Source organism: Bombus vosnesenskii, unplaced genomic scaffold (genome assembly GCF_011952255.1).
Source record: "Bombus vosnesenskii isolate JDL3184/JDL3185 unplaced genomic scaffold, Bvos_JDL3184-5_v1.1 scf7180000013263, whole genome shotgun sequence".
Taxonomy (NCBI): Eukaryota; Metazoa; Arthropoda; class Insecta; order Hymenoptera; family Apidae; genus Bombus; species Bombus vosnesenskii.
Genome location: NW_022882923.1, coordinates 240,170 through 267,861, shown reverse-complemented (window position 1 = coordinate 267,861; position 27,692 = coordinate 240,170). Strand labels below are relative to the sequence as shown.

The following is a 27,692-nucleotide window of genomic DNA, read 5'->3' as shown; positions in this document are numbered from 1 at the left end:
GGTTTTTCGAAGCTGGTTAATGTTTCGTTGTCTATTTGAAATGTAATTCACGTATAATAACATATAGTGTATAAAGCGAAACATAGTTTGGACGTATACGTTGTATAGGCACCTTCGATTTCCTATTAGCCTAAAATACTGGCGTTACGTTCAAAAGCCATATACTTCTAAACGATTTTCAAATGTTACATTCGCATACACGTCTAACGCTTACTGGAAATCCTAGCATGACGTGTCTACATCAAAGCTCTTGCGATTACGATATACATGGTAGGGATATCAAATATCTTTTTAACTTTCAAGCACTATTCGCGAATTTGTAGCAGACAGCGTTTGCGAGAAAAGCGAAAAAAATAGAATGATCGTAAAATGTTCTTGAACGTCTTGCGTAATAATCGCGATAGCGTAAAAATATTTCGCGAGGATCGACTATCGAGACTTCACCGCTGAGACTCGTGTATTTTAAAACGACGCACAATAGTCGCACAAAACAGTTACTGCAGCGTGTCAAAGGTCAAATATAGGAAGTAGCGACTAGCTGGATCACGCGAATCTGGAAACGAAACCAAAGGCGTAGTAAAACACGTCGTAAAGGTAAACGATGCATTTCATGTTAATTAGATATTCGTTTTAGTTGCTAGTATAAATTGCTTTATTTAGCTGCTGCGGCTTTCCTTTTATTTCGAAAAAGTATAGAGGGGAATAGCGTGGCACACGATCGTTAAAATTCATTTCAATGAGAACGAGTATCATGGAAACGCCTCTAGTAACGTCTCGGCATGAATGCGTGTTTTATGGTTTAAAAGAAAAAAAAAAAAAAAAGAAGAAAAGAAAGAACACTCGAGGTGAAAGCACGTGCGAGGTATTCGAAAATAAATTTCCAAATGAGAGAATAAATCAAAGAAGTGTATCTTGTATATCGTAGTTCGACGTCGTTACGCTCGTTTGATGTGCAAAGAGTTCCATTATAGTGATAAAGCAGATGCGTGCATACACAATTTTAATTTGATAATTGCTTAACATGTACTTATGTAGATTATGGAGAAAATTGTACGGTACACGTTGTTTTTAAATGATCTGATAATGAGATAATTCATTCAAATTTGACAAGTGGTCTGCTTGTAATTATTGTACATTTGTTGTTTCTATATGGCTGATTTACATTTATTCTAATTAAGGTTCATATTGCTTCAATGAGCGATCAGTATCGTGTCTCGTTAATCCTCAATTATAAATTTTTAGAAACATTTTAACATATGTTAATATATGTTTAATTATATCAAAAATTGGATTTCAATTAGGTAACAATTATAACAAGTATTTGAAAAATACTACTCGTGTATTTTCCTAATATTTTATATATAACTAATATAATAAATTACACACGATTAATACTTCCATACTCAATAGACATACTCAATTTTCCATTAATTACAAGAAATTGCTATCAAGGAAAAATATACCTATAATACGATCAATTCTTCACGATGTCGATGTACTTTCAATGCTTCTTAACCAACCACATGTATACTTTATTTCTATCAAACCGGATTACAACAAAAAAGAACAAATTCTATATATGACTGATCGAATGGAAAAGCATAAGCCCGAAAGAATTTAAAACCACCAGGGGATTTAAATTGAAAATAAACGATTAAAAATTAATCAAAAAAGCTGTATCAATCTCCCGCTTTTTTTTTTCCTCGCGCTTCTCACAATATCCAGAGTGAAGTGATACTGGGGTGCAGGTCGCATCGAAATACACACGCATCGATCCAACCGGAATTCCCGATGCCTCTCGCGCATTAGTCAACCGTCACGAAATAAATGGTAGAAAAGAACGGGACACGCTGATGATTCGGGCCAGGGCGTAAAAATAGAAATACGCGCGGCAGGGTGGGTACGCGAGCCGCGAGGGAGGCTGATCTATTCGGGATATTCCGCCGGCAGGGCACAAAGAATGCTCGGCGTTTGACGGGCTACGACACCGCGCGTCGCCAGCTGCGACACTCGCATGCCGTGCACTCGCAAACGTTCTCGAATCACGCTTATACGTTGGCTATGCCAACATGCTACGAGTGCTCATTGACGATTGCCCGTTTCCTTTCTGAATTCCGTCAGATTACTCAAACTTGATGAAAATATGGAGAAAATGTAGAATATGCAGATACGATGACTTTAAGTGGAGTTGACTTTAAGAGACATTTAGGTAGATTTTGACTTTTCTGGACAGACGTACTTCTATTTGCGTATAGTCTATGTACGAAGATGTTTATATGTAGAAGTGCGAAGAACTTTCTATGTATACTGTAGGTTTTATGCTGAGATGACTAAGAACCGTTTTATTATTGCTTTGTATTAGGTTGTCCGAAAAGCTTCTTTCGTTGGATGCACAGCTTTTTTTGTTTTGCATTATTTTGTCGAATTACGTACGATCCAGTATGTTCTGTTGACATAAACACCGCGACATTTCTCAGGCTTGGTTTCACGTTTGTATGAAGGTGCACTGTTGTAAAAAACACGTTTGCAGAAGAAAGACACATAGATTGGGAAATAAATTTGAGTAAAAGTAGTGGTGTTTTATAAGATGTACAAGGACCATATTTGTATAATTTATTTCCTCTGAAAATGTCCATAAATTCATAAATCTTTTGCAAAGTTATATTATAATATAATTGTTATTATGGTTTTGAATATAAATATGTGACAATGTAAGGCACAGAGATTGATGGTAGATTTTCTTCGGCGATGATTCTTTATTGCGAAAAATGTTATTTTTCAACGTTCTTTACTCGCATTTCCACCTATCTAAATTTGATATATTTGTCGTTATACTGGACATAAGTAACAACTTGAGCTTATGTGACTTTCTTCTTGCGCTTCTATAAACGTACTATAATATCAGGAACACTACCGCTTTCTTGCAGCCTATACTACTTACGTTCGGCTTTTGCATTACGGATCGTTTCTAATCATCTAATTGCGTATAGTTTTATTAATTCCTTAGTCAACTGTCGCCAAAGCACATATCTAAAATTTCTATAAAATTCGCTGCACGAAACTTGAGGATCAATTTCCATTCAAATACTTAGCAAGCTCGGGTTATATTAGAGTTACATAGCTGTATACCTACATAGGTAGGTACATTAAACTAAATCAATCGTTATATCAACGTCATTCTGAAATTATAATTTTTCCGAGGCCAATAGTAATTTAACAACAAGCCTAGAGTCGTTTCGTAAAAGAAATCACGATCGTGTTGGAAAACGAACAATCAAGAGTCGCGTATCGTATTTGGGAATCGTATTGGGAAAACGAGTAACCAAGAAAAACAGAATTTTCTTATCTATAAATCTCAAATGCTGCAAGAATCGGCGACGCTTCCTTTTCTCAAGAAAAACTTAGTCGAAAACGGAAAAAGATTTGAATTACAAATGCCGTACGGCGGCCACGGGGATACACGAAACCGTGGCCGCGAAATTACAACGAATTACGGGGCTTAATTACACGACACAGCGAAGTCTTTGAACGGGCAGAAAACGTGGAAACAAGCATTAACACGACAGAAACCGATCGATGCCCTGGTAGTTGATCCGAAAGTGCGTGACCACCCGGCCTAAAAGCAGCCCCGAAGCAGGTTCTTGCACACGCGGCCAACGTGCAATGAGCCGCGATTCCGTATATCGAATCGGTGAGTGGCGATCGATCGATGCTCAGAACGCCGTGCAACTCGGATAACCGTCAATTTGCGAAGGGGTGTAAGACGAGCGTCGGGCCCAAGACGAAACGCCTTGTCGTGATCGAAACTTCACCTCCCCTTCTCACTCTGTCAGGGTCGAAAGGCGAGTACGTAATAGGCGCTGTCTGACGATCGAACCGAGCATGCTCCTGCTTCCTATCAATCCTGCGAATTTTCTTTGTCAAGCGATGTCATAGACGAAAAACGAACGTGATCTCTGTCGCGTTGAATTATTGTGTTTCGCAAAATATCTGTGTTAACGCGTTCGACTCTGATACAAGTCAGCAGTCACGGCAAAATCTGTTATATTTTTTCATTTCTTTCATATGGGAACGGATATTCAATTCTGTACACTGTCAATCAATCACATATTATTTAAATCGTTTCTGTCGTTTCGTTTTGGTATTGAATATGTGTGCTTGGTTTCATGTTTAAATAGTGAAAAAAATGTTGATAGAATGTTCGCGATGGAGATATGAAGTTGAAAGATGCGAAAGTGTACATATACGATATGCGAAAGCATGTGATCCAAACTATAGTAGTTATAATACTTAGTGGACGAAACGAATCTTTCTTTAGGTTCCATACTTTAGCGCGTATTGCCAAAGATATGCATTTGCATGAACAAGCTCAGTGCGATCATAACGTTAGTCCCTAATGTTTTTCACGAAACTTTCTATCATCTATGAAATACGTTCGAACAATTGTCAACGTTCAAAACCATTCTTATCCAGCTGCAATTAATTCATAATACGCTGTACAGGTGGAAGAAAAGGGACGTTTAGCGTCTCCTTATTTTCCACGTTAATATCCGCTGCGACAATGGAACATTTAATGGCAATATTTCATAGGCAATCTATTAGAAATCAACGATCGTTGAAGCAATCATATCGATTGATACGAAGGAGGAAGAGAATCAAGGAGGAAGCATCTGAAAGCCTTGAAATGAATCGAAAGAGCGGAAGAACTGCTCGAGTTTCCCGTAATCCCATAACTTAAATTTCTTAACAGCCGATTGTTGATAGAACAACGACAAAAGCAACGTCGTTAGGAACGTTCAAAGAAGCCATTATCTTCCAACGACTTCCGCCGCTAATGTGACGATCGCGGACGGACGATCTTTATCGGCGATCTTCTCGATCCTCTTCATCAGCCTTATATAGCTACGCTGACGTTGCTCCCCCACTTTTCCAAACGACTCGTGACAAATACACAGGATGAGCCTCGACAGCCTATCGATACTTCGTCCGCCATTCCGATGAACGTGCATCGTGCACTCGGATATGTATTTATGCTTCCCGTATCATTTCGTAATTATCGATAACATCGTCAAGGCTTTTTGCAGGAAACAATGGGTCATTACTACAGCTGTCTCGTACTTCGTCTCGACGACCACTGTCTCTCTTTTTGTCGTTTCGATGTCGGCTACTGTGGTCGTCTTCCTTTTTTTATTTACGATCTCCTCTCTTTAATAATCGAACCACCGGATGACTAGTGGATGTACATTTCGATTGTTCGAAATCTTCGTTCGCGATTTTACGCTGCGAAACGCTTTTGATATTCAACTTTGAACGTTTAGGGTATATCAACTGTCTTTTCTTTCTTTTCCATTTTTATATGAAGTTGAAAATATCTTATTTCTACTATTTCTACGTGTCACACGACAGAATATTTGAATTATTTACGTTAACCTCCCGATCAATAGCTACTGGTACCATAAATGAAATGTAAGATTTGTATATCGCGATAAATGGGAAATTACGGTAAATGAGATAGCGAAGGCTAATATTCTGGAATAATATATAATTATTTGTAATTCATCGACAAGTGGTAAAGTCGGATATCGGAAATATTCTACGATCGTTGGCCGAAGAATTGGGATAGTTTTAGTATAGAAATTAACATCTCTAACACTCGTGTAGAATCCATTTCTATGCACAGGATGCATTCGATATTCTCTTATAACTTTGTAATTTGTATTATATTTTCTTATAAATCTGTGCACTATACTCGTACCGTTCGGCTGGAGATATCAGAAATATTTTGCATAATCACAGAATTAGAAATTAACCGACATGAAGTGCAATTTTAATCCTTACAGACATAGATGCAACGTAACATATTTTGAATGCAAATGTGACAATGAATTTCCGGACGAATAAATTCCTACGTTCTCGATACAGTAAATTCAGGTAACAGATCGTTGAAAAAAGATACGTTCACTTGCCAGTATATCGACAACGATTGAACGCAATTGGCTTCATGAAGAAAGAAAAATATGGAAAGAGAAAAAAGTCGAACTCGTACGCTCAAAGAGAATTATAGGAAATATATGCGGGTCGTGAACGAGCATGTTATAGGATGGCCATATGCACGATTCCGTGTTGCCGTACAATTTCAAATCGAAGAGAAGTTAGCGTCGGTGTTTCGCGGAACGATCGATCGATGCTTCGATGCATCGAGTAAAAACTGACGTGGACTTGTTGCCTATTAGTCCGCGGCGCGTTCTCGATATTTTACTACCGAATTCGCAATTACTTTAATTGCCTCCAGATGTCAATTAATGACTTTAGCATATGCCGTTGCTGTACAGATTGGCCGAATAGACGAAGCACTGGAGCGGGACCAGGACGCATGTGTTTGTCATTACGACACCGCGATGATTTTATCATCTTTGAGAACGTTTCCGTGATTCCTCTTTAGCCTTCTAGTGTTACTCGTATCGAAAATATATCGATATTCAACAAGCTAAAAATACGAACTCGTAGTAGTTATTATTAGAAAAACATGTTTCTACTCCTACATTTTACAGAAGCTCATACAGTGTCCTAAGAATATATCGTTATATCTAAATCTCTAAAATTTGTACGAGTACTTATGAATTGATAGTGATTGAATTCAGTGAAATAAATATAGCTCATGTGTCGATTAATTATTTGCCAAGTATTTCCAGCAAGACTCGCGAAATAGTAAATTTAGACACTAATTTCAACTTATCCCAAACCCTCTATGAGTAGTTAATTTGATTAATCGACAGAATTCCATTTGTGTATATATCTGTCGTAGCATAACAAAATAGTTAACGTAATAAGAAGATGGTCAAAAATTCTTTTATCGAGATTAAACCAATTAAACTGTGTATATTTGTTTTCAAATCGGTTTTCTAAATAATTTCTTTCTCTTCGTTAAACTATCTTTGTGGCAAGCCGGTGATATCAATTTTAATTACACATTGAGTAGGAATTAAATAATCTTATAAGTACGTAAGGGCAGAGGTTTTAATTTGCTGTTTGATTTGATTGCAGAGGGCGACATTGGCGGAAAAGGAAGTTTCTGCATTGAAGGAGCAACTTGCCGCGGCAAATGATGGGAACTCGAAGACTGAGGGACATAAATTGTCTCAGACTCCACAGGCAAGTGATCAGCAGCAGGTACACGATGCCAGCAATCCCAGGAGGACGCCGAACAGCAACCTGGAACAGGAACTGCAAGCGAAGGACAAAGAGGTGAGTCTCGTATTTTAACGTTCCTAAAGTGTCCCTACATCTCGCTCAAATCGGTCAAATTGATTACGATACAATGAAAACTGAACCTAACTAAAATTCGAAAGATTTTAATATTAAACTCGGCTGAAGATGTTCATAGGATTGAGAATCTTTTGGTTTCGTTACAATCGTGAACAGTTCGAGCCCTTCAACAGCCATACTGATCTAAACTCTGTAAATCGAAAAATGAAAAAACGTGATGACGTTACGATTCACAATAAATAAATTTACTCAGAATTTTCTATTACATATGCCATTTGTATCTTGCGAAAAAGGATAATTTACAGAAAAATGTAGTCGGTTCGAGACTGAGTTTCAAAGGAGTTCGCATCAACGCAATCAATTTGACGCGAAAGGAATTACAGGTGGACGAAACTTGTACGATTGTCGATTAATTATCGAAAATGGCTCGAGAGTGCATCTCGAATTTGAAGCGTTTTAACGGTTAAATACGCTGGCTTTTTCATCTGTAAAAACGGCACACGGGAGCGAGTGCATCGAGCTTCTCACACCGATACAACACCGTGTAATTCCGTTGAACTGTTGCACACAGAGATTTGCGCCGCGTGCGCGTTGAACTGAATGACTGACGTACTCGATAGAGCACGTGGTGGCCCTCCCTCACCCCTTCGTTCGTCCTCGTCTCTCATTCTCTCTCTCTCTCTCTCTCTCGATCACTCTCTCCCCTACCCTTCTCTTTCTCTCTCACCCTTCACTGTTTTCTCTGCAGATCGTACGCACGAAGCACGCGCACACCAGTCGGTGAAATTCACCCCCGAGTGCACTTCACCTTCCCGATTCGCGATAAACGCCTGGAATCACGCTTTCGGTACGCAAAGTGTGACTAATGGCAGTCGACGAACCGACGGAATTGGTAATGAAAGAAGATCATAAATAGGAAACGCGGTATCGATGAATATTCATCCGGTCGGGGTTGGGTCGAGGTTGGGAATCGTTTGGATTTTGACGAAGACGGTTTGACATACACTCTATGGATATATCAAGAGCCACGATGAATCGACTGCCTACCTTGCTTTCCTTTTCATCGATTCTACCTGTGAATTCGTGACAAATTGACGATCAGAGAATCTTTAACGTGCATAAATTGCTTTATTTTGTTGTGTGTCTGTACGTCGACCTTAATTGAACGATTGTGTGTTCAAGGAAAAGGGTATAAATGAATTTGTTTGAGAAATTGATGTTCTGTACGTATAATTTTTCAGTATATATCCTACCTGTTTTCTTGTATTCGTATGTAATTTATCCGTGCAAAGAGTAATTCGAAATTATCCTTTATTTATCTGATAGAGAACAGTACTTCGTTAATACATCATATTATTCGGAAGTTTTACTAACAAGTTAATATTTCAACGAATGAATTAAAAACGCACTGTTACTTTACTATTATGGTATATTATAATCAAGCAATACCTTATCAGAGATCGTAAAGCGGCAGTTTTTTAAAGCGTAGTATAACACTACGATATTTTATTAAGGTAGACTGCTGCGATGCAAGCCTCTCCTAAACTGCATTCCGTCGCGTTAAAATCCTCGTAAAGTCTTCCCACGGACTCTTAAAATAACATTCCATTGTTATATACCATCTAAAAGATCCTTCTACGAAATCGCCTCATTTTCTACTAACATTCCACCAAACTATATAATGTACCAAATATCGCTCTATTAAAATACGTATACGAAATTCTCCACAATATAACGTAACGCGTGTCAATTAAAAATTCATTGCAAAAATTCATCTATACCATATATCGTTCGCGTAACACCTCTCCGCGTTTGCTAGTCTACGGATTTGCCCTATTTTCCAGTAACATTTTACAAAACCATACGCTTTACAAAATTCCGCTTCGTCCAAGAAGCGTACATAAAATTCAACATAAGAAAATGTATTTCGGTGGACAAAAATTCACCATCATCATCGGAATCTTTGAAAGTCTGGTTGGAAGCAGATTACCAACTGGAAAAAATCGAACCGCGCCTAATTCCACCGTCAGCAAGGGGGTCTCGAGTTTCGCGGCTGTTGCAGCCCTCGAGAAAAAAAGGACACAAAGTGGTCAAACCCTTGAGCGACGGTTTACGGATCGGAGTCTTGTAAGAACCTCTCGCGGGCCACGAGAAGGGTGCATAATGCGAGCGGCACGAGGGCGGGAGAACCGAGTCCTTTAAACAAAGGCGAAAACACTTAAAAGCTTCGTTGCCGGTGGTGAGAAGGTAAGCGCGCGCGCGAACACCAGAAAGGAGTGATAAAAACACCGCTAAGAGTTCAATAAGTATCCTGCTTAGGGCCAATAATGCTGCCACCCCTTTTCCACCCTCGTCCGCCCCAGCTACCACTTTGCACTGGCTGCTCTGGTATTCCCGTTTCGAAGGAAATCGTTCGCTTCAGCCCGAGTTGTAATCTCGAAGCTCGATAATCCAACCGCCCTCCCCCCGCCATTCTTTTTTCTCTCCCCTTCGCCGATTCTCGAAGGGTAACCGGAACAACCCCTTACCACCGAACGCGGCAACGACGCCTTTTCACGGATAAGAATTTGCTTCGCGGACAATGTCTTTATTGAGAAGCCATCGCGCGCGACAGGGATGATTTTTATTATTCCCCGATTAAGGGGTGGAAGTCGGTAGATGACGGGATGCTACGCTGGCCCCGGATGATAATGAGGAGTAAATAATGCGACAATGTAGCCGAGGAAAGGAGTAGTTCGATTATCTTCGCTGGAGATGAATCGTTGGCAGGCTCGTGCTATCGAGGGACTGGGTTTATGGTTACCAAGCGAGGAAATCAATTGATAGGGATGAAAGAGATGTTGTTTTGCACGATGGATTTCAGACCATTTATTTAGAAAGGGGATAGCTTCCGTGATCTTCGTTTTTCTTCCTTTTAATTTATATACAAGGCGTTTCGGAATTAATGGTATATAATCTGTACGAAGGAATTTGTCGTAAAGATGAGGCACATTTCTTGCTGCAAACTTTAGTTCTGAACAAATCGATGTTGCTTCGACGATTTTTAAGATTCGAGACCAGCGACGTGTAAAGTACAATCTTCTAATATGTAATATACAACTTCTTTAAAAGTTAGAACACGTTTTCAAAGGAATTATCTATTCCTAACTCGCAATGAAATGAAATTGGTTTCTTCAAAGTCTTTCTAGAAATAAAAAGAAAACTGTCTAAAAAATTAATGGTCGGCAATAAGGAATTTTGTTACAATTAGAACATCACAATCGACCATTGTTTAACAGCTATTCTTATCGGTAGAGCATCTTATAGAAATCAGAATGGAAATCAGCTAAATGCTTTCTACCATAGCGACTGACGTATTTGAGTTATAAATATCACGAAGTCATCATTTTATATCGGGGACATTCGAGACCAACATTTTTCGATTGTTTACAGTATCGGCCTCAAAACCCGGATTCCTTTGATCTGCCTCCGACGAAACATATAGTTATTACAAAAAAAAAAAAGAAAAGAAAAAGGAGGGATAAGAAAGAAGAAGACGAGAATTTTTCTTGAAACGTAGTTGTAAAATTCTCGACTCGAACTTTATTTATTATCTCTAAAAATCCCAAATAATATTTGCAGTAGATATTTCTCTGGAATTTGAAACGTTTTCTTTTCTCCGATTGCACGTATACGTACAGTTATTTCTTAGAACAGATAGATAGCACTTTTGAGAGACGAAGGAATTTTGTTTTTCGTTATTACCGACTTGGATTCGATATTACTTTCTAACGAATATTGGAGCAAACACGTTACGTATCTGTACGATTCGATCATAAATTTGTCATACAGCGGAGGCAAACGATTCGCTGATGACGTTCAAGATCATTTGCTTTTCATCCATAGAGGACACAGCGATAAATAAATTTATTATCGTACCGTAAATTTCAAACACCTTGAGTGACGGTCGATATGGCGCTTTCACATTTTGGAAAAATCACGGCCGGTATCATAAGAAATTGATAGCGTTGCCACATAACTGAGATAAAAGGGCAAAGATTGCTAAATCAGTGATCACATGCTAGATAACGATCCAGTTTAATATGCAGTTACGAATCAGTATCAATTCAACGCTTATGCGCCGTTTCACTGGAATCAAGTGGTAGTGAGAAAAATAAATATTTTACTTAAGCCCGTTGCGAAATAACCCTGATGGAATTAAGTACCGTATTCAACAGAATAATTTAGTAAATTATATAGACAGTTACAGATCGTATCCAACAATACTCACTCTAGGACTCACTCTGGAGTTGTAATCAACTTCTAAACGCTACGCTGTATCAAATATATTATCTGAAGATTGTATTTCGTACTCTTAAGTGGTACGCGTAACTTTTATTTATTAAATCGTTTTGTTATACAAATTAATCTTATTACTTTATGGTGTACACATACTCTTTTGTTCAGATTTTTTACAGTTCAAAATACGAGTTATGCGTATCTTAATTGTAGTTTTTCACCGTATGATCAACACTCGTATTAGGTTACAATACATTTGTAAATAGAATACGTACCTTGTTACTTTCCTCCTTTGTTACCTTTGACTTCGATCTGGCTTACTTATTACAGATAATAAAACCTTATGATAGAATACAGCGAATTTATCGTCGAGCAAAGAAAATCGAGCGCAAAGGAAAAATTATAGTTTCCATTTAACATCAGTAATCTTAGAAATTATATTAAAAAGTTCGTGCAAGAAAAATCCTTCGATAAATATATTTGATTACTCACAAAGGTCCAAGAACGGACAAACAAAATACTTGGCGCATTTTCATCTTAATCGAACAAGAAATTTATTATCTGGAATACCGAGTATAAAAAGAATTCTCGTTTCTGTCACCGGTAATCTTCTGAAATAAAAAAGAAAATCCTCCAACCAAGAATCGCACGACAGATACATTTGGTCATGCACGAAGACTTCAGAGCATACCGAATTACCTTAACGCCTGGCGTAATTTCATTTAAGTCGGTGTAATTCTTATTTGGACGAATTTACCACGGATCAGGATGGTAATTAACTCCCCGCAAGTTCGTTTGGCGGTGCGTCGCGGATGATTGACAGGGTTGTTCGCGACACGACGCAGCCATGTCTTTGATCTGTTCCGGGGAAAAGAATCGCGAGATCAAGGACAGGTCGTCCTAGGAGGAAAAGGGTTCGCAATTAGACCGCTAACGACTTTGTTTCTCGGTTTCGCGGCACGTTTCACGCGAGGCGAAGAGTCTGGTACCGTGGGGAGATGAAAGAGAGACAACGCGCCGCCGATGCCAACACAAATACGCTCGGCGAGTGTTTCAAAACACGTTGGCTAATGTACCCAGAGCGATAGATCAAGAAATAACCGAGAACGCTATTCGCACTTATGCTAGGCCGGACGATCTTTTGCGACGACCAGACTTCCTGCTTCACCAGGGCGGCCTCTTCAGGACGGCTCGGTGAAGGGTGTTATTTTTCTCGCTCAAGTATTTTAGACAAACTATCATCAACATGTCTTCTCTTTCTCTCTTTCTTTTCCGATGTTTGTTTTTATCGATAGCTGAACGGCGAAGATGTGGAAATTCTTTTCGAAATATTTCTTCAGTTTCTTTGTACGAATGGTTGACTTTTTCTTTTTATTGTATTTGTCAGTTTGATTAAAAGGAGTACGCGTTATGTATTTGGACTTGTTTAGCAGCGAAGTGAAATGATAAAAAAAGATGATAAACATGTAAATCGTTCTTCATTTTACTTTACTTTATTTATTATTTTAGCTTTATTTATATTATTATAATTATTTGTACAAAACCTTTAGTACAAATTCATTGATATATCTCATTACAATCAGAGTTAATATTTCTGAATTGTTCTACTAGCTACGATAAATTAACCGTTCATTTACTTATACTATACGTCTCAATTAACGAAACCTAATCGTCATCTTGACAAGCAGTTCATTCGTAACGAATTTCTTTAGTTCCACGATTCTCCCGATTTACTAAGAACACATTATTACTCCGAAACTATATAATATAATAATATTATACATTATGTATATTCATTAGTATCGTTAATTTTTTCGAACACCACGTAAGATCTCAAATTTATTTTAAAACTACGGTGTCTTGAAACTTTTCCTAAAACTATTTCTCTAAATATCTATAAGTATAAATCTCATCACTATTTCCTTACAATTTGCGTTCCCCAACACCAATTATAGCAATCGACGAGTTACACGAAACCTCCCTCGAGAACAAATCCAATCACTTCATTCATTAATATCATCAATCTTTTTCAAGTCCAAATAGTCCCAGAAGTCCAAGTCTCACATTTGCCTATGGACTTTCTCAGAACTTTTGCAAAATCTCCAAATATCTCACAAAAGGTACAAATCTACTGTACCCACAATATGTATCTACCAATATCCTTTTACGATAGCAACCGAAATCAATATGAACCGTAGGAATCGACGAAATACACGAAACCATGTAAACATCGACAAGCTTTCTGAATCCGAACGAGTGACGTTAAATCGAGGCGAAATCAAAAAATCTCCAAAATGGCAAATATTCGAGTGGCGCGATTTTTATCGATAATTGCGATCGCCGGCGATCACGTGGACCGCGAAGCCATCGCGGAGACATCGACGACGCGGCCATGTCGTTTCTAACGCCAGTAGGCCGAGCATTCCCGCCACGATGTTACGGTATTTGTCCTGATACGAAGATTTGCTGATAATTACCGCGATAAGGGGCAATCGAGTGCGCAATACGCGCCGCGACAAACAATCGCCGCGAACGGGACGACGAATTTTATCGCCTCTCTCCGTGCGAGAGCGTACGAACGCACGAGCGTATTCGCTCGCTCGCTCGCTCGCTCGTTCGCCGCTCATCGTGAAATCGACTGTTGTGAAACGGATTAGAGACCGACTGACAGATCGGTGGGTGGATGGAGAAACCGAGGCTTTCACGATTGCGTAATAGTCCTCGGGAAAATCTCGCCGCGCCTCTGTACCGTCACGATCCAGCGTTTCACAGAAACGCGTCGCATTTCGATGCAACCAACTTTCGTTCGAACGCGGCATCTCTCGATCGAATGAATTTGAACTGAAGCCCTTCGAATCTACAATTTGTCATTTGTATACTTGGTCGCGCGAAGAAAGGGAGCAATATTATACGGTGAAGGTTTTCTGATGCATTTGAAAGATTCTTAAAATTTTACGAAGATTTTATAGGTGAAAAGAAGGAAAGTAGATTTACTTTCTTTGCGATGTATTTAGTGTACAATGGAGCTTTCTATATACGAATTGTCGCGTAGATTTAAGATTTTTTAAATTCAACTGTATTAGTAATAAACTTAGATACACACAGTGTCCAATTGAGAAAATGATTAATAGAAAATATATTTAGCACGATTTCTCGTACTATATTAGAAACATACGGGTGAGGTGTTAATTATTTACAAGTTCTAAAAATAAAGAAATTAATCTCTTGTTATTTATATAGAATGGAAGTATTTATTGGCTACTAGTTAACGATGATTTGTATAAAAAATTTCTGGAAGGCTACAAAGCATTCCTCCTAGGCCGGATTTCGATCGTTTTCTTATCATATCAGCATGAGTCGTTAAATAGGTAAACAATTTGCGGATGGCATCGTAAATTTAGATTTCACCAAGGTATATAAAAAATCGATATCATTGTCACCCTCGTTGTTTGTTCCGGTGTTCTCATTAATACCATACTATCGCAAATAATCTTCCAATTCTTATTAACAGCATTACAATCTACTTTTCGAACGTCTTAGTTCCCTTCCCACCAACTTCTAAATTCCTCCACTTTATCGATAAGAAATTTCGTACGCGATTAATTTCACGCGTCAGGAGAATTTCATTTTGTATCGCGAGCCTGGCTCATACGTCGATGTTCGTACCATGGTTTACCATGAAAACCGATGAATTTCGCGTTTAGTGGTTTTGGAACATACTGTCAGAGGATGGGTACGGGTGAACTCTGACAAAAACCGGCGAATATTTGCACTCGAGCGAAAATGACGCGAGTCAGAGGCGTAGCCTGAAACAGCCAATATCGTTAGATATTCATTTCGTAAGTTTCAAGTAGAACAAAATATACGGACCAAACCTAGAATAGTTGCCCACCCTATTCTCGCTTTTTTTCCATCCTCTTCTCCCTATTTTCAGGCTGGCCAACTTGCAAACCCGCTCTCTTATCTATGTAACCCGTGAAATTGCGTTCGCAATGAGAACGATGCATATGTTTCGGTGAGGTTCGTTGAATCGACCTCGACTCCGATACGAGTGCTTTCTTTCCCCTTGCGTTAAGGGATGTTTCTCTCGCTTGGTCATCCAAGGTTGTTTCTTCGTAAAGAGACACGAACCAGACTTGATTTTTCTTTTCTTTCCGAAGTTCTTCTTCTTGCGTATCTTTTAAGTTGTTTTGAAGTATGAACGAACGAGAGTCGCACTCGAGTCAGCGCCATCTGTCGATACTCTTCGACAACATCCTTAGAGTCTGTTCTCAATGACGTTGGAGCGGCTGATAAGGTCGTGGTAATGACGGCTCTTCGCGAAAGTGCTCTTTATTATTTATCGCGCTTGCACGTCGTCGAAACGATACGATCGTTTGTCAACAGATTATCGTTCCAAACTTGCCATCTTTTCTAGTCGACGCTTTATCGTTTAACAATAAAGAGGTATCATAATTGTTCTGAGTAACCGCCTCGATATTCTACGCAATTGTACTATTTCAGGAATTCTCTGACCGTCGATTGTCATTCGCTACGATGTTAACAAATAATTTTCACGCGTTTACTTCCATATTCTAGAACTTTACGTATGAATCTTCTATAAATCACCATGAAGTTTCTTTCACCACCTCCGTGGGTCTTTCGCTTGCGTTACAAATTCAAATCGTACATCACCAGCGAACGCGTTAATATTCTTTCATAACTTAAACTGCCTTCGCGAAAGCATACACCTCGTGCAAAAACTTGCAAGATCGATCCGAAAGAGCAATAAAATTCCCGATTATACGTAACGCTTAACGTTTGAAAAAAAAAAAAAAAAAAAAAGAAGAAGAAGAAGAAAGAAAAAAATGCACAGCCAAATGGTATTCAGTGTCATAATAGTGTACGGTTCACGGTGTTCTCGTCCGCGAGATCGATCACGCGGTGATTCTTCCTATAAGTATCGCGCCATTCGTCATGGAAGCATTAAATTCCCATTAAAAATAGGTCTGAAAGCAGCTAATTTCCCGGGCGGTCGAGACAATTACAAATAAGGAGAGAGAACTCGCGCGCGCACAGGGGACTGCATGTGCGCGCTCGATAAAGGAAAAAAGAGGGAGAGGAAAGACGAGCCGGATGCTCCATCATCGTCGGCTGAAACATTAATTAGAAAATCTGAATAATTAGGAACTAACTTTTACGCGATGTGTAAAACTCGTTTCTACCCCTTCCCCCCTCACGCCGCCCCCTCCTCCTCTCTTCTCGTGCACATGCACGATCTCGTATACAGCACGATCGCGAACGTCGGTATGGGTGCGCGTCGTCGAAGTGGACGGGGGAAGACCGCTTTCCTCTGCCTCTGGCTCAACGGCAGCGGTTAAAACCCCCTACCACTTTCTCTCTACTCCTGCACCTTTACCCTTGCTCCGTACACTTTTAAAAAGGGTTTTCCAGTTCGAACAGATCGATCGCGACCCCCTGCTTCCTCCCTTCCTCTCCTTTCATCCCTGAGATGCGTATCTGGTCACGGCGGCCCGCTGATTATATCGTAATTACGGTTTTAAGTATATTTCATCGAGCACGCGAGCCACGAACATCGGGGGTGGAAAGCCGGAACAGCCACTGGAAGAGAGACAGTTAAAGTCGTGCCCCATTCGATTTAATAGCGATTGTATAGGTATCGTTGTATCGTGGAAATGGCGGAGTACCGATAGTAACGCGAGACTCTGTTTCTTAACTCTGCTAAGTTCTTTGAATTATTTTACAGGATCGACTGTTTTATTCTTCGTAAATGTTGTTGTTCTGCGAGAAGAATAGAATAGAATTATTTCTATGCACGATATTTTGTTTCATTTGCGTGTTAGAGTTTCTTTTTTTTTTTTTTTTTAGAATATCCAAGGTCTGTTTATTTGCTAAAACAAAAGTGAGAAAAATTCGAGAACTGTGGCACAATTACCCTGTATTTGGAATTGCACGTCTCTTTCATCGGAGGAATCTTCGTATTAATAACGACGATTGTTTCTAAATGTTATACACTGTTTATTGACTTCTTTAACTTCCAAAGTCATTTTGTCTAAACACACGAGAATGCAACAGATATGTCAACAGTATTATTCAACCGATTTCATGGACGCACCGTATGCGTCAAATTATCACTGCTTCTTTTCAATTCTTTCCAAATTTCGAAATTTTATTTATGTCTTTATTCCTGCAAGGTGTGGAATAAGCAACAAGTAGTAAAATCTAAATACGTGGAATATTAAATCCTTGTAGAAAAAAATATTTAAAGAGCATTCTGATAATATCTACTGAAATATAATTTTTATTTCGAACAATGTGGATACCAGAGGAACAATTTTAAGGTTTTCTTTCAGTCCGCCAGGGTAAAACCATCGATAGGCAATCTTTTCTTATCAGGTCACCGAAGATTTATAGAAACGAACCGCAATGGCGTACTGTCATGACTTAGCATCGTACACGAACCATGATCTAGAGCGAGATATATGCGTGGTCGCGCGCGCGGGCGCACGATGGTGTGAACGTGGCCACTGCGGCCATAAGAGGAACTGGAAGCACTAACTGGAATTATCGCTTATAACCGTGACGAACGCGAGCTGGGGAATTACACGCTCGATCCGCGCGAGTGATGTATGGGGAAATATAGGGAGTTTTTGGCTTGATTTACACTAGCGCCCGTGTAGTGGCCCAGTCACAGCGTGGTTCAAGTGTTATTGGATGTTGGCGACGCGTGACTGCAACGTAGATATTAGCGAGCCGGCTTGATAAAATTAATGACCCGAGTAAAACGTATCCATACGATCGGATGATTAGGATAAAAATCAATTTCTCCTGTTCCGCGGTACATACAAAGTTCCAAATGGAGCAAAAACCCCATTTCTCTTTGCAGTTATCAATCTGTCAGTTCGTTTTTTGTTCGATTTTCCTTACAGATTTATCATTTAATGCCACGTAACTTACCATTTAATGCTCTCGTATTAGTACACTCTATGTTCTTCAAGGGATTTCATACGGTATCGCAGAGTAACCCTTAAAAGTACCAGGGCGAGCCGTGCCACGTCGTTGAGATCCATCGTGAAACCCCTTAAATTTTAGATCGCTTTTAAACCGGCACTGAGCGCAACGCAAAAGGTAATCAAGTTTCGAGTTCCGCCTAGCTTCTCCGACCGACTCCTCCTCGTAAAACAAGAAAAACCGTGTGTGCGTTTGAGGATAAAGAAAACGTCACCAGAGTACGAAGCGTCCATCTTCCTTGCGTTACGCGTACGACGAACTTGTCCGCAGGTGGAGGAAGGACACAAACGAAGGGGAGTATGGCGAGTGGGGATGGGAAAACCATGGCGTCTCTCGAAATTAATTTTTTTTGCTGGCCGAGATAAAAACCTAACGAAGCCGCGGCGCGCTTTATTACGCGAAAGCGAACGACGGAAGAGGTGGAGAGCGCGAGGGTGAGACAGAGAAAGGTGGAGGGACGCGTGTATTCAGGGACGAGGAAAAGGACAGAGACGGAGATACGGAAAAGGGGGATTGATATAGGTGTTCCTGGTGGCGATGGCGGAGCAACGGGAGGGTAGGGGTGGCTGAGACACAAATACGCTGAAAATTAGATTCATAACTTTTCTGCTGCGCTTTCGCGGCGGAACGACTAAAGGCTGGCCAGGCTAGTTAAAAATTCTGTGTGCCCGCGAATATCAATCCCTACCCACCTCGAAGCTGGGGGCTTCCAGCCTCATACACGGCAAGAGATCACCTACGACCCCACTTTTTCACCCCTCATCACCCCCCCGTATATCCTACACGGTTATAGCCCTCCGACTCGGCTTGTGTGCCTTTCCTCCGCGCCACGTACACGCCTCCATCGTCCAGACGGACGACCAGGAATTATCTCCGTTTTTCCGCAAACGCGATTAACCAGAAACGTCGGTCAGCAAGCCCTCCGGGATCCTCTCGACCAGAGGGTGCTGCCGCTGCTGCTGGCTCTTCTTCGGCTTTCGACTCGACTCGGCTCGGCTCGACTCCGTCGATTGATAATTCACGATTAATCCGCTACGAGAGCCGGCCTCTCCTCACCGTGGTCTCCGCAAGCCTGTTTCCACCCCTGGGTAGACTTCACGGCAAATTCCACGGTGGCTCGTAATTTCGTTGCGCCGCGAATTTGAAAATGTTCGCGATAGCATGAAGACGCGCGGGTTTCTCTTTTAGCGTTCTCTTTGGCGTTTGAGGAGTTTCATTCCTGAGTGGAAATATAGGTTCGTGCAGTCGGCCGAGAGCAAAGACATCGACGATGAGTGGCGATTATACGTATTTTGGATTTTGATGAATATTTTGATGAATGTTATTTTTGCTGGTCGTTTATTTGTTTTACTTTATTAATATAGTATAAAATTGTATAAAATATAATTGTATAATACAGTATAAAATTAATATGGTATAGAATTGTCACGAGATTCTCATTTCTGATTTCGTCACGAGCATCCATTTAACGCTTGGATTACCTTTACCACTACTAAGCCTAATTATTGTATTCCGTTCTACGTGATCCATTTTCGTTCTTAGAACTTCTATTTCGAACCTTATTAGAGTTTTTCATCTGCTTCTTTTCATACATACGAATATTAAGATTCGTCAGAATAATGAATGAAAACATTCATTAAATTTGCGTACAAGCTACGTAGTCGGAATAGACTTATATCGTATAAATACAAGAAAACGAAATTTCTCAATTTGGATTAGAAGATCCGATATTATAGACGCGTTAAGAAATCGCGAAATCTAATCAACCATAGAACACAATCCCCATTAATAATCCGAAACCACCGATTAGCGAATGGCTCCCTAACGTTCAACCCCGAGCAAACAAGCTCGATATTCGAACCCTTCCACAGCTGACCAATAACTTATTCGCCAAATATTTACCGATAGCCTCGAGCAGGCTGGACAACGTTATCGCCAACGGAAAGACGGCCGCGCGAAATAACACGAAACAGCCGCGATTTCGCTTGTCTCATTGGCGCGAGACAACTACAAGTTTTCGGCGGGTGCGTTCAATTGGATTGGCAAAATGTCAAAGGCTCGTTAGCCGCGGGCTCGTTTGCCGCGCGGTACAACGTTCGCGGAATATAGGTTCGAAAGTGTAATAATAACGGGCCGACATTCCTTGGCGGCGCGGCGAGGTTCACGGAGTGTACAGTAAATCGAGCGTGCGATACAGAGGCCCGCGTTGAATTATCGTCAGATAAGAATTCCCCTGCGACGTTTATTCGCGGGCCGAACAAAAACTGCGCGTGTATCGCTTCGTCCAAAGCACGAACTGGTGTATTATTACGCAATGGGACGTAATATAATGCTGGAGTTCTTAGATTGTGTTCCGCATTGTCGCGGAGCTTTATGCGATTTCGTGGCCGCGCATTGTTCCCCGCCACCGCCGCCGCTTCCGCTTCTCCGCGCCGCTTTTTAACGGTCCCCACCCTTTACCGCGAAGCTTTCCCTTTTGCTTCCAACTTTTTTCCATCTGTCGAACCTACGCGATTACTTAGGTATTTCAAACCACGTTTGATGAAATTAATAAACCGAGTCTCTCGAAATGAACTCCACTTTTTCTCATAGTACTCGCCCCAAAAACGAAAATAGCGTGACGAAGTACGCTACCGATCGAATATTTGGAATCACTCTTCGCTTGTACCGAATCTCCTGTCAACTTTATTATCGATTCGAAATCAATGCAGATATCGATATTCATTTTCTTTACTCGAACAGACTTCTGACAAAGCAATTTCCAGTATAGAAGAATTCTGAGCCGACCATCTTCGAAAAATCTCGTCTTCCATACAACATATATAATTCTACATTTCTGGTCACTGATATATGTATAAGTTATCAATGTCCATCAAGTAATCATCCAAATGAATAAGTAATCTTCTAAAGAACCGAATAAAGAAACACGATTTTTTCGGGCAACTGTGAAATTACTGTGGCCTTTTACCAGCCAAAAAAAGGAAGGGGGGAGGGAATCCCCTGAAAAGCTGGCTCACCCGGTGAGGACGTAACTTATCAGTCGTCGGAGTTCCCCGGCGACGGAACCCTTTCCACCTTCGCTTTTAGCCCGGCAAGTATATGATATTTAAAATTAATCCTTCCTTTGTGCGAGCTTCTCGCTTGCTCGACTGTCTGTCCGTCTGTCTTTTTATCGCGCCGATATGGAGTCGTATGAATTTTACTCCATTATTCGTGCCGTCTGTGAGCCGGTTCGTGAACCATTGAGCCGCGGGAAGGAGAAGCCCGGAGCACCGGTGAAAAAGAGAGGAAAAAAGAGAGGAAGCAGCCGGAGGAGCGGCACGGGGGACGGGGTTCGTCTTTTTGTCTTTGCCACCGGGACCGCCGAGGCTTTCATTTCGAATCCTCAATCACCGTCGGTGATCAATCACAATTGAATTCGAGCGGCGAGGACGCAGCAGCCTGAAAAAAAGGAACTCGAATCGCTGAAGAAGACGAGTCGAAGACGGGCACTCTCGATGTTGAACAGCGGCGCCCTGCAACATATGTGCAACGTGTCTAACGATTTTGAATATATTACGCGTGATTTAAATCGATGAAACTTGCTTATGTTTCTGACAAATTGGCAAGATTTTGTATCGACTTTAATCGAAGTATTTTTAAAACGGTAAAAAGTTGGAGTAACTTTAAAGTAGAAGATAATTCAACGTGATACGGCAAGTCTATATTTTACAATTCTTTTCGCTCGCTCCGAGCTTAAAATGCTTATCTGTATCCGCTTTATGATTATATGCACAAACTAGAATAGGAATTAGTAATCAGACACCGAATTGATCAAATCCACGTTTTCGTAACTAATTTATAAACAGCATTCAGGAAATAAAACAAACGACCTATTTTCAAAGATGTATCATCAAAGATAAGGAAATGCATGAGATAATCGCAACTGGCAAACATCAATATATTCAATATCGTTAGTTATTTCCCCTACATTTCGATCTGCAAAGTCGATCAATTCATTTTCAGCAACTAGGCATGTGCAATAATATACATACAGCACTACTGACCAAGTACACGATCAACACCGACATTCACAAACATCCCGTATCCTTAACCACCCCATAGAAAGAACTTTCGTACGATCAACTCCTGGATGAGCATAGAACAGCCGGTAAACGGTCGCAATACCGTTGGAGTTCCTTCAAAAAAGTCATCGATAGCTGCAGCAAGCGGCAAGTAGCATTACCCGATTGAAGTCAGACGGCAATCGGAAGAGTAGCAGCAGGATTCAGTGTCTGGCGGGGTGTGGGAAAGGGGCTGGCCCGGTTCGTGGATGCCTTTTGAAGCTTCCCCAACCGCGGCCCGAAGGATAATGCGCAAAGCAAAGGATAATTCCCCGATACGGGGACGGAATCCGGCTAGTGGCATGACGAGGCAGGATAGAGAGCGTGGGTGGAAGCGTAGAAAGGGGGTGGAAGTGGGAGGGGATGGGGGTGGGGAAGAGGAGTACACGGGGGCGTGGAGTAAAAAACTCTTATTTAAAAATGTATTTACCGTCTGGCTCGCAAGGATCGCCATCCGCCTGGAAAGTTCGGTGTTTACCCCGTTGAGCGTGTGTGCACCCCTCGCCGCTTTATCTGGAGACGTAGAAACCGCAGGAGGCGCACGGGGGCTTGCAGCCACCCCTGTTGTTATCCGCGGATGCGTGTGTGCAAACATCGGGGAAGGGGCGCGTGCGCGACCGAAGGAACCCGCGAGTCCGTTTCCTGGCCTCCGCAGAGGCCTTTCAAACCTTTTCGGCTACTCTCCGCGCCGTAGAGGGAGAAAATTGCAACCCTTATGGAACTCCACGACCCTTGCGGTCCACTCGATTGTTGTAGATTCCACGGTAGCTTCGAATTAGAGGGTTGTCTCTTCCTTCTATTTTTCTTTTTTTTTTTTTTATTTCATTTAGGGATTTCGTATTTGTTGCGTTTGTTCTTCCAGTTCTTTTTGTTTTTAGGGAAGGTTCGGAGTGATAGTCTCGTGTAACCCCGTAGCATGGGTTTGCTTTATGGACGTTGTTTTTTATAACCTTGTTAGGTTTTTATTGTGACCGTAAGACGCTCAAGGAGTTTGATTCTGTTCCTTCGACGAGTTTACGGACTTTCTATGGACACCGTGCACATTTTTATTTACGTATAGATTTGAAACAGTTGTTTCATTTTGATAGAAAATTCTCTTATACAAGCTTCGTGCATAAAATGTACCTATAAAACGGTGTAGTCTTTCAGGATGATCCGTTTTATTTGGCTCTCTTCGCCACGCCGTAAAACGGCCAGAAAATATTCGTATCGCTGTGAAAGCTTATATATAGAAAGTCATAAAAATAATTCTGGCTTATTTAAAAGAATTAAGGTCCTTCTCGCTGTATGTACAATTCCATCTAACTATAAACTAATTATCGTTCAAAAATCGACCATCAACAGCGACAGCTGACGCTATCCGTTTAAATCGCGTTTAAATTGAATCGCAAAGTACGCGAACGATAACACCGGGTTACCTCCTCTTTCGAACCGCCATTGTCTTCCCACGCGAAGCATCAAAATCGTAACTTTAATCGGACAACTGCAAATACGGATGTGCAAATACATAGACACGCATATACCCATCTGTATCTGTATACACAAACGTCACGGGAACGCGGCGCGAGTAGCGCGCGAGCGCAACGTTCCGATTTCGAACTTTACATCGAAGCAGTCCGCGGAAAACGTATTTGGGATAGATGGATGAAACGTAACTATCAAAGTTGGCGATCGCAGCTTGACGGCATTTTCCCACCCTCCCGCCCTCGCACAACCGGAACTCACCCCCTTCACGTTCGTCCCCGACGCTTGCTCACAATTTATATTACGACCGAGGCGCGCATATAATTAATTTAATTAAACGCTCCGCGTTGAAAATCGTCCTATTAGTTCGGCAACTTTTGACGGCTGCTGCCTGCCCCATCCCTCTATGCTCGCTGTTTCTCTGGTTCGTTTTCTGCGCTTCTATTCATCCCCCTTCGCATTTTCGTCGCTTCGCCACCGACCGAAGCAAGTTTCTCTTTTTTTTTCACCACGCTTCGAACTCCACTGCTCTCCCTCTCTTTCTCCTCCTCCCTTTATCTCTCTCTCTCTCTTTGTTTATCGAAACTAAGTTTTCGTTAACACTTTGCGACGAATAGCTTTTTTTTTATTGTCTCTCTCGGAGACATTGCGGCGGCCTTGTGAAAGCATGAAAAGAATCAAGTTGTTCGAGGACTTTAAACTGCTTTGAAATTTTGTAAACGAACTTTTTTTACCTTGTTAAACGCTTCCCCGTTTAATCAAGGTGAATGAAGTTTTCACGAGTTGAAATAGTAACTCGTTTCTTGCTAAGCTCTTCTGATAACTTTGCGATCTATCGATAAGCGCAGCTACTTCAACGTCTGAACTTGTAACTGTACGTGTGTTACGGATCACATACTTCTACTCACTTTCTTCTCACTGCACTATCGACTGCAAAGAAGCGTATCAGTTTTATATAAAACCCTTGTTTATTGTGATTTTTAATTATTTTCTCCGAAAATTGCTATCATCGAGAAAGTATCATCGATAAAGAAAATACGTATGTATGTATATGTATATTTTACATAGATGTACACGGTGGCTACAAAAAGTATAAACACATATCCTTACTTTCCAAAAAAACGTCCTTTTCTAGATTTCATTGTCATAACATCACATTCTTGTAGTCACACGTAAGCCCTAGTAAACAATACGAAATTTAATATACGTGGACCCAATTAATTAGCATGTAAATGCCTTGTATACAAATACATATAATAGCGTGGAAATACTTTTTGCAACCACCGTAGATGAATATTTTATACGACCAGCGATTAAGCGATAAACTAACATGAAAAGGGACGTGTTTTTACGTGACCAGTAGTGTAACATGTTAAATGGAGTGGAGAGTATGAAAAGTAACTGACGTGCAAGTGCAACACGGTTCGTCCCGTTCCGTCGATCTCATCTTTCAACGAGGGTTGTCCTCGTAAGAAATTCCTCCGGGCGGTTTTCCTGCTCGGAGTTACAGATTTATCGCTCGAGTAAACAGTCCTGATATTACCAGGCCGGGGCACTCAAGACGCGCCGTAATATTTCTTCGTCCCTTCCAAAGATACTTGTTGAAGCGGACTTTCAAACTGGCTGACAAATGCCGGTGTTTCGCGGCTCGTCCAAATCTCGATGCGGAGCCGATTACTCTTGGCAAACCAGCTAGACAGTGGGCGTTAATAGGTTAATTCCGATGACAACACACACCGATTATGCCAAGACGTGGTCGGTCACGGCTCATCGACTCCCGTTTGCTCCTCTAACCGATACGACACCGGTAATTGTTGATGGATACAGTCGTCCTAATCGGTTCTCCTTACGACGAAGGTAATATTAACGCGTAGTTTGTCAAATAGTTGCGTTCGTAGCTATATATTGTATATATGGTATACTAGATATCACGATTGTATCGAGAATTATGAAAATGATTTGAGAAGCGAGTAATACATTTTTAATGCAAGACATACTTCGCTAATTTTGAGATTCTTCAGATTCTTAATTTATATGAAAATCGTATGATGTATTGATTAAACGAAGCAAACGATATGGTTTAGGATATATTTAACTTTCTGAATATTGGAAATTATAATTTCTAATAAGATTCGTATAAGGTACTCTTAACCTCTTAATCGGAGACCATTTTCGTGACAAGGATCGATAATGATACACGCTACTTTTCATGTTTTTGTTGGACGAATAATCTAAATTGAACATATGTGATTAACACGTGTAACTTTGAACCAATAACGCAATAAAAACAGTATTCGTTGTTCTAATAAATCGTATACGTTAGCAATAACAAGGAACTTATCTTTCATAACAGACATGAAAAAACTGCAGGTAAACGAACAATTATAACCAGTGTTGTACATATAAGTAATATAAAAAATGCAACGAACGTTGAATGAGCAAGGAATCGTTTCTTTCTTTTAAAACAAAAACGACTCAAAACTGATCGAACAAATTTATTAGGTTGTCCGGAAAGTGTCTTTCTTTTGCAAACGTGTTTTTTACAACAGTGTACCTGCATACAAACGTGAAACCAAGTTTGTGAAATGTCGCGGTGTTTATCTCAACGGAACAAAATGGATCGTACGTAATTCGACAAAATAATATAAAACCATTTCCTCATAAAACGAAAGAAATTTCTCGGGCAACCTAATACATGTCGTGAAGTAAAAAAATCTTTTTAACCTACGATCAGAAATACTTTAACTTCGATCTACGTATACATTTCTGAATAGACAACGCGAAGCTGCAAGAACTTTCGGAATACCTAACAAATTTAATCCATTTGACCAAAATCGAATCACGTTGCCCGACCCATTAGCTGCAGCAGATTCGCAAGGATTGAGAACCATCGTCGAGCGACAATAAATAGGAATCGCGCTCGATTTGCAGTGTAAGGGGTGCAGGTTGCACCGCGGCCACCTCTAAACTCCAAAGGCTAGTCGGCCAGGCTTCTTGGAGCTTTGCTGACCCGACCGGACAGATTGCGGCTGGCCAAGGAAACCACCCTCTGATCTCACCCCGTTTTAGGATTACCGTTATTTCCAGCCTCCTCCCTTCTCCGTCTCTCTCTCTCCTTGTCTCGTCGCCTCCTTCCTCGTTTGGCCACCCTCCCTTCGTCATTCACGCTCCTCTGTCCGTGCTTTGTCATTTGCTTAGGGCCAATCTGCGCCGGAAATCCCTTCGGTGCACCTTCTATCCTGGCAGATCGGTGATCGTGATTCGATGTGACTGCCGGCACAGAGCTGGCCAATGATCGGGTCCAGCCGCAATCCCCCGTGCTTATCGCACCCACCCTCTGTCGCTCCTGTTCGCGCTGACCGCAGCTTCGAGGGGTTGCTTTTGCGATCAGCCACGAAAACTTACCTTCTCAGATCCTTCCAGCCGAAATCGTCCGGATCTTTCTACGGAAACTTAGGTTTATCATGGCTCTCCGCGGAAGTTTGGAATTTTGGCGGAGAAAATTGTTTACAGGCAATTTTGGAGGTCGTTGAACGAGATATTTGATTAAATTGATTGTTTATTGCGAGT

General features: G+C 40.9%; 1 protein-coding gene across 8 annotated transcripts in view; it reads left to right on the top strand.

The window, feature by feature from the left end:
• LOC117232608 (homeobox protein cut) overlaps window positions 1-27,692 on the top strand; it is a 164,382-nt gene that overhangs the window by 70,001 nt on the left and 66,689 nt on the right. For 7 of the 8 annotated variants that reach the window (XM_033492107.1, XM_033492126.1, XM_033492089.1 and 4 more), the window contains one exon: window positions 7,045-7,245. The exons of the other annotated variant lie outside the window; for it this stretch is intronic. In XM_033492107.1, coding sequence (XP_033347998.1) covers window positions 7,045-7,245 — 201 coding nt within the window. The remainder of the gene's footprint in view (window positions 1-7,044; window positions 7,246-27,692) is intronic. 8 annotated transcript variants of the gene reach the window in all.